At 42.2% G+C, this 14,704-nt stretch overlaps 1 protein-coding gene across 4 annotated transcripts in view; it reads right to left on the bottom strand.

Moving 5' to 3' along the window:
• Positions 1 to 2,444: 2,444 nt before the first annotated feature.
• Positions 2,445 to 14,704, bottom strand: part of LTBP1 (latent transforming growth factor beta binding protein 1) — a 260,003-nt gene continuing 247,743 nt past the window's right edge. For all 4 annotated transcript variants that reach the window (XM_056852318.1, XM_056852320.1, XM_056852321.1 and 1 more), the window contains 2 exons: positions 5,105 to 5,254; positions 2,445 to 3,256 (listed from right to left, as the gene is read on the bottom strand). In XM_056852318.1, coding sequence (XP_056708296.1) covers positions 3,087 to 3,256; positions 5,105 to 5,254 — 320 coding nt within the window. In that variant the 3' untranslated portion in view covers positions 2,445 to 3,086. The remainder of the gene's footprint in view (positions 3,257 to 5,104; positions 5,255 to 14,704) is intronic.

Here is a 14,704-nt window from a genome sequence, read left to right as displayed (position 1 = left end):
GCACTGCTGCACAAGGGTGAACCACACCTTCAAGGGGCCCCTGGAATCCATCTTTGTGTCTGTGTAAAGCCTTGGAGTTGGCAGGCAAGAGTTACTTTGCATTTCTCCAGGGTGTGAAAGGTAGACAGACAATGGGAGTAAGCAAAGCCTTCCTCGCATACTAAATGAATCACTCCAAGCAGACACCTGGATGATAGTGAGAACTTCTAATCCCATCAGCAATCAAGGCTATTCAGAAAGAGGTCTGGCTAGCCCCTTGCGTATCTGATGCCCCTCAAGCATTGTCAAACATTCAGAGGAGATTAAGCCAACCATCTCCTGTCTGATTCACACATACCCTGAAAAACTTCTCAGACATCCCCTCACATCCCAATATCTATACTGAAACAATCATTAACCAGGCTATCACAGGTATTCTGTAGCTTCCTGACATGACCCTTTTGTCTAGAATACGGGAGGAGCAATCAGGTTCTTTGTCCCTGGCAAAGCTTTTCTTTGCCAGTTACATCATGTTGCCTCAGGGCCCATTTTAAGAATAAATATTGGCCCTTTTCGCCTTTCATGTGTGTGTTGGGCTTAGATTCAACACTCACCTCTTACTTGCACGTAAGAACCTTTCGCTTTGTTTCCCAGCGAGGCTGGTTCGTTTCACCCTCTTCAGCGCTGCCTTAACTTTTCAAGATCGGTAATTATCACCTGAATCCTAGCTCTAGAATCCCACTCCTTTTACTTCTGAGTTCTAGTATGAATCGTGTGTGTTTGTGCTATTTGCGTGTGCTTGAAACTATTTTCTTTATAAAACTCAGTTTTATTTGAAAAGCCACTTCTTTATTAAGAGCTTTCCAAAAGGGACTTATCACTGTAAATGCTGGTAAAAGATCCCTAAATTACCCAACCTCTCGATAAGCTCAGTCTCCATTGTTAATTCCCCCAACTAAAGCAGAGACACTCTAATTCAGGTAACAAAAGCGCCATCCTCCCTTAGTTTAATTAGGCTGCTACTGAAGAACTGAATCCACATGGAATCCCAGCAGAACTCACAGCAGGGAAGGAGGAAGGGATGTGTGCCTGCACAGAAGAACACTTGATGAACATCAGTTACAGGTAAGTACAACCATGTTTTCATTGTCGTGTTTTCTGTGCAGTCCCATGTTGGAGAGTAGTAAGCTAACTTACTTCCAAGAAGTAGAGTGTGAAGCTGTTATTGGAAGAGGGTATGGAGGATTGCTTTGCCAATGGCTGAATCACTCCAGGAGTCAACATCAATGGCATAGTGCTTCGAGGGAAAAGACCAGGTGGCTTCTCTTCAGATGTCCTGTTGTTCCTGTAGGCAGAGGATGAGATCTGAGCCCTGGTGGAATGTGCTGTGATGTGCAGCAGGCACTCAATCCCTGCTTCCTTATAGCATGAATGGATGAGAAAGATGAGCCATTAGGAGAGATTGTATGAGTGAAGATCTTAGAATTTTTCTTTACAGCCTTGTTCATCGGTGACATCGGACCAGCCTCCCTCTGTTTTATGATTTGTTCTTTTTTGTCACAGCTTAGGTGGTTTTTGGCTTTGCTCTGCTTTTGTCACAGCTTAGGTGGTTTTTAGCATTGGGACAGATCCAATTTGGGGGAAGATGCACCTGCATGCCTGCTTTCCCCCTTTTGGGGACTCCCATAAGGGTCTTGGGGTTGAGTCCTATCATGGATGGCCAGCTCTGTGGGCTGTCATGTGGCTCCACCCCCAGGTGGCGGAGGAACCACTAAGAGGTCTATGCCCAAGAGGAACCACTGGTTCGCCACTCCAGTTTGCCCCTCCCAACACTCGGGTTTGGGATCATTTCATTGGCCAACAGGGTGGTCACCTGATGCCTGGATACATGCCCCATGCCTCGCCGATGCTCCACCTGCTGTAATCAATAAAGCTGTGGCCTTTGTTAACTCATTTCTGGTGTACTTGTATTTTGTTTCCCCTTGTTTCCGTTGCAGAGCCACTTCTGCCCTTAGGACCACAATGAACCTGTAGTTCTGCATGAAACTGTGCATTCCACAAATTTACAGTAGTCTGAAAAATTGCAGACTGGTCTTATAGAAATTGAATCAGATAATTTGCAATGATCAGGGAGTTGTCACGGGTAGAAGAAAAAATGACTGTCACAAACAGGGTGGTTATTTAGCTATTATTTTATAAAGATTAGGATTATTAATTGCAATACAAATAAATGAAAAGGAATGAAAATTATTTAGGCAGCGCACACTGTTTTTCTAAAAAACGGTATTTTTTTATTGAGTTTTAATATACAGGTTTTATATGTTAGGGTAATCAATACAAGATCTGTGTTCAATTTACACATTCAAATACAGACAGGAGTTCAGATCTTTTGTTACAATGCACAAAAGGTATCCAATGGTCATCCTCTAGCAGCTTTGGAAGGCGGCGAGACAGGTCCTGGTAGGTTAAGTGCAGTAAAAGGCCACACGGAATTCAAAATTAATATAAAGGATTTATCTCCATGATGTGTGCACTTAAAAAAAGAAAAAGAAAACAGAGCCTGCTCCACAGGGCAGACAATTAGCAATTTAAAAAAGTAACTGGCCAATGTTCCAGACAAAGACGAGCATTACCTTGTGTATAACAATGTTTAGAAAATTGTTTATATTGCAATTGCATGAAGGTGGGAAGGGAAGCATCCAAAGAAACAGTAGGCAAAGAACTGCTAAATAAACAAGTAATATAAAATATTTTCACAACTAATTAAATGTCAAATAAATCAAGCAATAGTTAAAAAAACCTTTTCTGTTCAAAAATAATAGCAGTTTGCTTATTCCTATGAATTTTACTTATGAACACACTATATACTTCATTACTTCTTCCATACACAGAAAATGTGTCCATTTGGTCTGTCGCTCTAGTGAAGCTGATGTAGATTAACACATCATTTTTCATTTTTCCAAAAATATGTTTTACTGCTTGTTTTCCATATACAGCCAAATTCTGGATTAGGAGCATCCTTAACTCAAGTTAAAAACGCGTCTTTCTTTTCTTTATACAGTGCAGAGTATACGGGCTTAAAGTTACATGGGCGCCTACTGCTTCTCTTACTCCAGTTCGCTCTCTGTGTCTGAGTTCAGGGGTGTGCAGTAGTTGGGCTTGTCTGAAGGGACATAGCCAGGCAGACACACACATTTGTACGATCCTTCCGTGTTAATGCACTTGGCGTTCTTGCAAAGAGACATCCTGTTATTTAGTTCATTACATTCATTCACATCTGGAAGAAAAAGCAAATAAAATCAGAGACGGTAAAGTGCTGCTGCAGCCAGTCTGATCTGGGGACTACTTTGCCTAATTCCTGAAGTCTAGCTTCAGCAAATTTTCATAGGCCCAATTTCTAAGGTAAGCATAAAGGTTAAATGGAACTAATTAATGTATTGCCTGGCCAACATCAGCCACCCCAGGGAGGATAAGAAGAAGAGTTGATTTTTATACCCCGCTTTTTTCTACCTTTAAGGCATTATTTGGCCAAGGATCTAGTTCTGCTGTTTTCTTAAGTGGCCAACTTTGAAGGAAACCAAAGGACATTCATGACCCCATGATAAAATAAAAGTTTAAAAGGCATTTTAAAAGAAAACCTGTTCACGGGGTTACGCCAACTATTTTGCTGGCGTGGCAATGCTGTAGTGTAGAGGGGTGATCCTGGGCCAAAAGGGGTTTGGAAGCTGCCAAAAGGCAGCCCCGTCCCCGGGAATGCCCCGCCCCCCCAACACCAGCGCACACACTTGCTTCTGGGATTTTGCTGCTGGTGTGGTAGTGGCTAGCAAAATCACAGCAGCGCAGGCCAAAAATGTTCACAATAAATGACAATGAAGGTATGTTTAGACTGTATTGTGTAGTAGTGGCGGCCGCTGAGGCCCACACTGCTGCATTGCTCCCCAGTGCCAGCGTACGTGCCCCTGAATTAGTGTCTGTGCCATTTCATCATGGTGCAAAGTGGCATGGACGCTGGCACAGGGTCACACCGACTCCTATGGCGCTTCAGCCCGCCCCTTCAGGATTACATGGTTAAACATGAGTTAGGTAATGCATTACCTACAGTAGAGCCAGTGGGTGTAGTGGTTAAGAGAAGCGGACTCTAAGCTGGAGAACCAGGTTTGATTCCCCACTCCTCCACATGAAGCCTGCCGGGTGACCTTGTTTTCCATATACTGCCAAACTCTGGATTAGGAGGCACAGTTCTCTCAGAACTCTCTGCTGCTTTGAGACTCCTTGGCAGATCATCAGTTTGATGTTTTCTTCTGCAGCCTTGAAGCTGAATGGTTTGCTTTCCCTACCCCCCTCCTTTTTTCTGTCTGTTACCAACTAGTCTATGGGGGGGGGGGACTGGTGGCCTTGTGGTACCATATTGTAGTTATTATGCTCTAGGGCAAAGCTTCTTGAACTGTGGGTCGCAACCCCGTAACTGAATGTGGGGGTCACGAAAAATTTGACAACAGTAAAAGGTTTCTTTATGATTTATTATCAGTAAATATTTGATTTGTATACCTATTTTATATACTTATATACCTGGGGTCGTGTAAAAATTTATCAGGTGAAAAAAGGGGTCGTGAGTGGAAAACGTTTAAGAAGCCCTGCTCTAGGATGAGTGCCATCTGTCTGAAAAAATTTTAATTGCTGAGGTTATTATGATTGTTTTAATGTTTATTTATTGAATATGCCCTTATGAAGGTAAGGTATGAATTTTGTTAAACAAACAAGAAAGCAAACCAATAATCTTTACAACACTATGAGGTTGGTCAAACTGGGAATAATGACAGGCCCAAAATCACCCAGCAAGGGCAGAATGGTAAATTGAACCCATGTCCCCCATATCCTTGTCTATTGAACAACTATACCACACTGGCTCTCTGCTAGGAATCTCTTTTGTGCAACCACTTTGAAATGAGGGAAATGCCTAATCATCTCAGTTGGGGTGATGGAAATGCCCTGGACCATGGGATCAGAAACACTGAACCAGCAAATCTGATCCCCAAAATCAGAGATGAAATGCAGTCCTCTCCGTCTGGCATGCCGTGCTTGTAGGTGAATGGCCTGTATTCAAAATACTGTAACACACTCTTACCAACACACGTCATTTTGGCCATGTCCAAATGGTAGCCATCGAAACAGTCACAGGTATACCCTTCCTGGACTCTTACACAGCGTCCGTTTTCACATCCATTCAGAATGCCACATACTTCTGCTTGCAGCTCCTCAAAGCTGTTCAGGAAACCTGAGAAGAGAAAATGTTGCAAAGAAATTCAAGAGCCGTGGAAGCTTCATTCCCGACGGTCCAATGGGCTGTTTACATCGTCTAACAGTGCATAATGAAGGCTTGCTGTGCCTGCAAACCAGTGTTTGCAGGGCTGTCCAAACTGATCGCTGCAACAGTGCAAAGTATTAAACTGATGTTATGCTTGCGGTATATAGAGATGCTGGTCCAACTCCTTAACATGCCACACACTTAAGAAGAAGCATTTCTGCAAAATATATGGTTGCATTCACACGAAGCTTCATGAAAGAAACTGAACATGGTAGGGGGGAAAAAATACCGGGATACACTTCAGGTCAAAAGTCAATTTAATTTTGGAAGGCTAGACGGAGAAGATTTTGGAAGGTATAGTGCTTAAAATAGGAACAGTAACATGCAAATACTCCTGCAAACGCTTTGCAAAAGGAGAATATGAAAAAGAAACCATAAAAAGTTCTTCAAAAGTAGTTTTATTTCTCCACATAATGTGAAGTTTGTTACAAGGTGCTGCAATTGTTGCTATGTCAGATATTCATAAAGAATAGGTAAATCAATATATTTAAGCTATGAGCGTTAAAAGTGGACCCTCCTTAGTTAGATTCATTAGCTTGGACCCAGTGGAAATGAAGGACTTAGCACAGTCTTTAGCACAAAATCTTGTGCAGCATCTAGTACTCTCCTCCCAATACATTACAGAGCCCAGAACTTGGTTGCACAAGATCTTGCACAACTGGGAATATGGGGTGGGGGGTGGGGAGATACAGTAAGTTTGACTTAGCGTAAGTGGCTACTGTGGCTACTTTTTCCTTGTGTTTCTCTTTGTGTGCACGTGGAAATTCTGTGCTAGATCCAACCTATTATTTGTATCCCTAATTACCAGATGCCAGCATCTTCCCAATATCTGCTAGAGTGGGGGAGGAAGTGGGCCAGAAGTATCCTTCACACACACATAGTCACTGTTGACCATCTATTAAATTTCAAGGACCATTCTGTGTGCAGTTCTAGGTGCTAGAAGCAGGGTTTCTCTTGTCCCCTTGGAATATCCTTCGGTGATAAACTAGAAATGCAAACCACATCTGAAAGCACATTTCTGAGTATGGCTTCTCTTAGCTGGATTGTAGGGGTGTGCATTTGGATATGCCAAACTGAAAAAGCTGGAAAAAGCTGTTTAGGCTTTTTCAGCTTTTTCTCGGCCAAAAAAAAGAGGCACCATTTTAATGGAGCCAAAAAGGCAAAACTGAAAGAAGCTGATTTTTTTTTTCTGGACGCTTTTTGGCTTTTTCAGATCCATTACCATTGAGGGGCTCTGGAGGGTGGTTTTTTGAGGTAGAGCCACCAAATTTGCAGTGGCCCAATCTTCACCAACCTGGGGGGTTCTTGTAAGGAGGGCAGGCACCAGCAGCTGTGCTGCAAATATGGTGAAAAAAGCACCCCTCCACAGCCCCACAATGTTTTCCCATTCACTAACTTTTAAAGGGAACAGCTCCATGTTACCCTATGGCAAATCTTTCTGGGGCTCTGGGGGGCTGTTTTTCAAGTTAGAACCACCAAATTTTCAGTGTAGCTGCAGGTGCCTCTCCTTACAAGAGCCCCCAAGCTTAGTTAAGTTTGGGTTGGTGGGTCCAATTTTATAAGCATCCATTTGGGGCCCCCTAAAATTGGACCCCCGACGCACTCTTCACCAAACTTGAGGATTCTTGTAAGGAGAATCACCTACAGCTATGATGCAAGTTTGGTGGCTCTACCTCAAAAAAAAAAAAAAAAAGCCTCCCCTCAAAGCTCCCACAAAGATTTCCCATAGGGTTTAATAGACTCAAAATGTTTGGATATTTGAAAAAAGCCAGGGGAAAACCCCATATTGGTATCGGGATTTGGCCTTTTCCAGATTTTCTGAAAATTTTCGGGTCTATTAAACACTAATCCGAAAAATACAAAAAAAAAATTGGTACACACTTCTACTGGATTATGCACACATAATCGGGTATAACTATTAATTAAATTGACAATTGTGTATTTCCACAACAGCGTTTAACAAGAAGCCCTCCTTGGACCCTGAAAATTGTTCCAGCTGTCAGCGGGCTTCAATTCTCCCCTTTCCAAGTGAATAGCCTGACCAGGTGGTAATTTCTCAGCTTCACTTGTGTATGAAACTGATTATATGGACCCACTTCAATATGGATTCCAGCATAAATTCGATACAGAAACAACTCTGGTCACTCTGATGGATAAACTGGGCTGAAAGGAGGATTAGTGTGGATTAATGGCCCAGGCTAGCCCAATCTTATCAGATCTTGTAATTTCCAGGGTTGTTATGCAGAGGAAGGCAATGGCAAATCATTTCTGTTAGTCTCCTGCCTTGAAAACCCTATGGGGTCGCCGTACATTGGCTGCGACTTGACAGCACTTCACACACACTCATACACAAATATAATTTCTAAAAGAGTAGACATTTTAGAGAAGCAATAACTGAATAGAACAGATGATGGCAGTCAAACACAAGAAAAGATAATCTAGGTTTAAAATGAGAGCAACATGTAAATTTCAATGGTCAATCAAAGAACTTAATTCAATGCTACTACTCCCATTTTGGTCTTCATAAAGTGATCTTGTGCACTGTATTCCAAAATGATTCAGTGTACATCATCATTAATGTCTCAGAGAAAAACAATGGCTGATGTTTTTGGAAGCCTTCTCTTGGAAGAGAGATTTTTTTCTTTTTCTTTTTTTTGCCGTTAAGACAAAGCTGACTTATGGCAACCCCATAGGGTTTTCAAGGTAAGAGACATTTAGAGGTGGTTTGCCATTGCCTGTCTCTGTGTAACAACCCTGGTATTCCTCGGAGGTCTCCCATCCAAACACTTGCCAGGGTCGACCCTGCTTAGCCTCTGAGATCTGACGAGATCAGGCTATCCTGGGCTATCCAGGTCAGGAAGAGAGATACAAGCACCTTATTAAGATATTTCTCTGACCTCTAAAAATGGGGGGAATCATTGGATGTTCCGACAGGAGTAAACACCATTAAACATGAACCAAAGAACTCTCTTATCTTACTAAGAGTACACAAATGCCACCAAATTTCTTTTCAATGTGATAATAATGCAGTAAATGACACATACAAACATACATTTTGGTAAACTGTTGATCTAATGCAAGATAATAAGGCTATTGCTAACTGCCACAGTATATACAGCTTACAGTATAAACAAGCTGTCACACGCTTTTGAAGTAAGTGCTGGCTGCAGTGCTGTTATACAACATGCTAGTGATATTAGAAAAGACAAAAAACCTACTAAGCAAAAAGCAAGGGTGCTCTTACTCTTTACTAAGCTCCGTAGAGAGCACGATAAAATTTTAACTAGCTGAAACCTTATGCATGTCTCCTTGCATGATAGTTGCACAAGTATACTGTGAAATCTTCTTTAAAACGTTTCGTTTCTACTTCTATTAAATGTTTAGAACAAAACAGAATGGAGGGGGGGAGCCTTCAGCTTATCTGTATAAACATTGCAAAAAGGTACAGGTTGGTAAAGGCCATTTCCCCACACTACATACACATGAAGCTGCCTTATACTGAATCAGACCCTTGGTCCTAGGCTTACCAGGTCCTGTTGGTCGATAGGCGGGAGGTTTTCTGGGGCATGCGGTGTGGGTGCGCACCTGGCTCAATGTGCCAGCGCACCAACGCGCTTACATCACTTCCGGTTTACTTGGAAGTGATAGGGACGCTCTCTCAATCTTGGCCAAAACTCTATGGAAACCATAGAGTTTCGGCTGAATTTGCTAGAGCATCCATGTCGCTTCAGGGTAAACCCTGAATTGACGTAAGCGCGTCACATGTGCACACGTGCACGAGGTGCCCACCGGCCCTCAGCTGGTCGGTGGGCAGTCCGGTGGATTGGCAGTAGTTTACCCGCCACCACCTGGCACTTGGCAACCCTACTTTGTCCATAAAGTCAGTATTGTCTACTCAGACTGGCAGAGGCTCTCCAGGGTCACAGGTAGAGACAGGTCTTTCACATCACCTACTTGTCGATTATGATCTACTGCAATTGGCAATGGATCTCAAAGAACTCAGGCAAGGATCTTTCCCAGCTCTGCTGCTTGAAATTCTGTTAAGTGCGTGTCCCCAACTTTCAGGGACTAGGTAGATCTTAGAGGGCCAATTTTCATTCTGGTCTGCCTGCCCAGCATATATACAGCTCCCTAACATGCCTGGTTGCATTCGCCTTTGGTGGCCTTCCACACCCATCTCTCCCTCATTTTGGTTTTTCATGTGCTGTTCCTTGATTATTTTTGGTTTCGCTTTATTTTTTTGCTCTCTTGTGGTAAGGCTGTTTTGCCATTGGGTGGAATCCATTTAGGAGAAGAGTGGGTATGCATGCCCATCATCCCAGTTGGGGTCCCCTCAAAAGGCCTTGGGGGTGAAGTCCTAGTTCGGGGCTGCATGGTGTAATGGTTAGGAGTGGACTCTAATCTGGAGAATGGAGTTTGATTCCCCACTCCTCCACATGAACGGTGGACTCTAATCTGGAGACCCAGGTTTGATTCCCCACTCCCCCACATGAAGCCTCCTGGGTGACCTTGGGCTAGTCATAGTTCTCACCAAACTCCGTCCCAACCACCTCACAAGGCTCTTGTTGTGGGTGGAGGGAAGGGAAGGCGATTGCAAGCTGCTTTGAGACTACTTATTGTAGAGAAAAGCGGGTTATAAAAATCAACTCTTTTTCTCTCCTTGCTCCCTGGTGGTAAGGGGGACAGACAGTGCCCCGGTGTTCCTGTTTCTCTGCTACCCCAGGGTTCTTTTCCCTCAGCAGGTGGGCTGAGGGATGGGTTTTCACTGGATGGCTGGCGGGTCGCTTGATGCCTTGGATCCATTGCCTTATGTCAAGCCAAACCTCTATAGCTATAATTGACACAGTTGTGGCCAGCCTGTTATAGCCCCCCAAAAGGTGTCGTTTCTGTTCTTTGCTCAGCACCCAGCCAACCGTTCACTGCGGGAGCCACAATTACACATGACAGAAATTGCAGCTGGGATTTTGCACATGTAAGGCTTGTGCTCTGTCAACGGTTCACGCCCCCTCCGCCATACAGGCTCTAAATTGAACCCCAAACGCATACAAACGACTTGAAGGAAAAACACTGTAATTTAGGTGCTGTTGAACAGCAGTAGGCAAGCTAACTTATTTCCCAACAGTTTCTCTTTCATTTGTATGACTATATGCTATTATTTCCTGTATGGTATACCTGTATGATGCCTTGACCTGGATGGCCCAGGCTAGCCTGATCTCGTCAGATCTCAGAAGCTAAGTAGGGTCAGCCCTGGTTAGTATTTGGATGGAAGACCACCAAGGAAGTCCAGGGTTGCTGTGCAGAGGAAGGCACTGGCAAACCACCTCTGTTAGTCTCTTGCCTTGAAAACCCCATAAGGGGACGCCATGAGTCGGCTGCGACTTGACAGCACTTTACACACAAACACACACACACCTGTATGATATTTTGCAAATTTTCAACAAAGCTGCTTTTTAGTTACAGCTCAGCTCAAAGCACCGTTTTGTTTAATTAAAATCATATGACATTGAAATGGTTGAACCTTATGCAACTCTGTGTAAGACAACTGAGTTTGTTCAGCATTCAGAAGAGATGAAATCATTAGGTTGGCTTCTGCTGAATGTATTTGTATAACGGCCAGTAAAGAATGAAATATACAAAAGCATTTACAGCTCTCTTTCCTGTTTGCACTTATTTTTATTTTGTTTCCCTTTATGTGATGTGACACGTTAACCAAATGCAAGAGGAAGGAGACCACCCCCCCAAAGGAGGTAATAAGCAACATGCAGCTGGAATGGGCAGTATCCCTTTATTATCACTACTATTTCAGACATGAAATGAAGTGTAGTATACACACACCGCTTTTTCAACCTTAAAACATTGCCTGGATAAAACAGATAGCAATATTTTCCCAGTTAATTAATTTCGCAGAGGAAATGGTGAGGAAGTCAGAATGATCCCAGTTATCTCCTGTTGTGGGGTATGTGTGTGTTTTAGGGGTCTACTTCTTGCCGAGTGCCTTCTGGGAGAAAAAGGATGCTATGCTCTTCTGTCTGATTATTGTAGTTCCTTTCATTGTCAGGACCAATGTTCTAAGCGGGAGGAAAAAGGTCTTAAGAAACCCTGGGCCAGAGTGGAAATTTGCTTCTTCCCTAAGTGGAACCATTAGGACAGGCTGGCTCTCTTCTAGCCTCCCTCTCTTAAACGGAGCAATTTGGCTTATTTTCTATCCAGCTAAGCGGTAGGCTGCTACAAATTTTATTATCTGAAAGGCAGATTTAAAACACCATAAATGTAATCTTAAGGTTTTCCCCATAAATAGTGGCATACAATACAATTTCTATGATAAGCAGACTCAGCTAAGCATTCTTTCTTCAACAAGTGATTATTTCCCTGACACCCCCACCCCCGGATTTAGAAGTCAAGGGTTTTCTGTCTTTAAACAAAGTTGTTCCATTTCTGGTTTCTGTGGCTTGCTAGACCATATGTGCTGCTTGTTATTATTACATTCTGTTGCAATGAATTATACAGGATAATGGTACTCTGTGTGAAAAAGTACACTTACTTTTTTGTTTTATATGAACTGATTGTATTGGATAATCTCAAACCGCTTGTATTTTGAGGGAGAAACACTCTTACGTACTGACATACCGTTAAGTTAACAACTAATCTAAGGTGACCCCAGCGAGTTTTCAAGGCAAATGAGATGAAGAGGTGGTGTGCCGTTGCCTTCCTCTGCAAAGTCTCCCTTGCTGGTCTCCCATCCAAGTACTGACCCGGCTTAGCTTTCAAGATCTCACGAGATCAGGCTATACCATATCATTCCACATCCCCAGAATCATTCTTGCCAAATAAATAAAACTCAATATTGCATGCATATGGCAGGTCAGGCAGTATATTAGAGGCCAAATGGTTAACCTAAAAATCTTGAATCAGTTCAATAAATCAATTTACTAGATGAAGGATGTTAAATGCAAATAGGTTGGACAGCTAACCTCCCCATACAGCAGGTGTCTGGGGACGACACCGGAAAATCTTTGCAGAAAACCTACCTGTTTTTGATGGGTGATGAGAGGAGCGGAAAACATTATGGTAGGAAATGTGTAAATATTTTCATTTATATATATTTATTTTATTATTGTATTTGTTAATTTTTATTTTTGTTACAGGTTTCAATGGAAATATACCCTGTTAAGCAGTAAAGTATTTTGGTTCTTGTAGGTTCTCCGGGCTGTGTAACCGTGGTCTTGGAATTTTCTTTCCTGACGTTTCGCCAGCAACTGTGGCAGGCATCTTCAGAGTAGTAACACTGAAGGACAGTGTCTCTCAGTGTCAAGGGTGTAGGAAGAGTAATATATAGTCAGAAAGGGTTGGGTTTGAGCTGAGTATTGTCCTGCAAAAGTATTGTCCTGTAAGTATCAAGATAATGTGCTAATGAGGGTATGGTATGTTAATATGGAACCATTGTATCCTGAAGTGATCTGTTAATGTGTGTAATCCAAAGCTAATCTGTATGGCTATTGTTGAATGTTGTCTTTGTCTGGAGGTTTTTCAGGGCAGGAAGCCAAGCCTTATTCATTCTTAAACTCTCCTCTTTTCTGTTAAAGTTGTGCTGATGTTTATGAATTTCAATGGCTTCTCTGTGCAATCTGACAAAATAGTTGGTAGAATTGTCCAGTCTTTCAGTGTCTTGGAATAAGACCCTGTGTCCTGTTTGTGTCAGTCCATGTTCAGCCACTGCTGATTTCTCAGGTTGGCCAAGTCTGCAGTATCTTTCATGTTCTTTTATCCTTGTTTGTATGCTGCGTTTTGTGGTCCCGATGTAAACTTCTCCACAGCTGCAAGGTATACGATATACTCCTGCAGAGGTGAGGGGGTCTCTTTTGTCTTTTGCTGATCGTAGCATTTGTTGTATTTTCTTGGTGGGTTTAAACACTGTTTGTAGGTTATGTTTTTTCAAAAGTTTCTCCATCCTATCAGTGACTCCTTTAATAAATGGCAAGAATACCTTTCCTATGGGAGACTGTTTTTCTTGAGTTTTCTGATTTTTGTTTGGTTTAATGGCCCTTCTGATTTCATTCTTGGAGTAGCCGTTTGCTAGCAGTGCGTGATTTAGATGATTAGTTTCTTCCTTGAGAAACTGTGGTTCACAGATCCGTCTTGCACGGTCCATTAATGTTTTGATTATTCCTCTTTTCTGTCGGGGGTGGTGGTTGGAGTTTTTGTGTAAGTAGCGATCTGTGTGAGTTGGTTCCCGGTAGACCTTGTGACCTAACTGAAGGTTTGTTTTACGGATGACAAGGGTATCAAGAAATGGGAGTTTACCCTCAATTTCCTTTTCCATGGTAAACTGAATGTTTGGATGGATATTATTAAGATGGTTTAGAAAGTCCATTAATTTTTCTTCACCATGGCTCCAAATGGTAAATGTATCATCTACGAACCTGAACCAGACTGTAGGTTTGTAAGGTGCTGATTCTAATGCTGTCTTTTCAAAATATTCCATGTAAAAGTTTGCTATTACTGGACTGAGTGGACTTCCCATAGCTACTCCATCAATCTGTTCATAAAATTCTTGATCCCATAGGAAATAACTTGTTGTCAAACAATGGTGAAATAAGGCTGTTATATCTTCTGGAAAAATCTGGTTAATCAATGAGATTGTGTCTTTTACTGGAACCTTGGTAAAGAGGGATACAACATCAAAACTGATTAATATATCCTTTGGATTGAGTCTTAACGGACTGATTTTGTTGATGAAGTGAGTTGAATCTTTGATGTAAGAAGTGGTTTTTCCAATGTGGTCCTGTAGGAGGGTGGTCAAATATTTAGCTAATTCATATGTTGGGGAACCAATGGCACTCACGATCGTGAGTGCCATTGGTTCCCCAACATATGAATTAGCTAAATATTTGACCACCCTCCTACAGGACCACATTGGAAAAACCACTTCTTACATCAAAGATTCAACTCACTTCATCAACAAAATCAGTCCGTTAAGACTCAATCCAAAGGATATATTAATCAGTTTTGATGTTGTATCCCTCTTTACCAAGGTTCCAGTAAAAGACACAATCTCATTGATTAACCAGATTTTTCCAGAAGATATAACAGCCTTATTTCACCATTGTTTGACAACAAGTTATTTCCTATGGGATCAAGAATTTTATGAACAGATTGATGGAGTAGCTATGGGAAGTCCACTCAGTCCAGTAATAGCAAACTTTTACATGGAATATTTTGAAAAGACAGCATTAGAATCAGCACCTTACAAACCTACAGTCTGGTTCAGGTTCGTAGATGATACATTTACCATTTGGAGCCATGGTGAAGAAAAATTAATGGACTTTCTAAACCATCTTAATAATATCCATCCAAACATTC

Source organism: Euleptes europaea, chromosome 7 (genome assembly GCF_029931775.1).
Source record: "Euleptes europaea isolate rEulEur1 chromosome 7, rEulEur1.hap1, whole genome shotgun sequence".
NCBI lineage: Eukaryota > Metazoa > Chordata > Lepidosauria > Squamata > Sphaerodactylidae > Euleptes > Euleptes europaea.
Note: the sequence above shows the minus strand (reverse complement) of the source record. Positions and strands in the feature narration are given on the sequence as shown.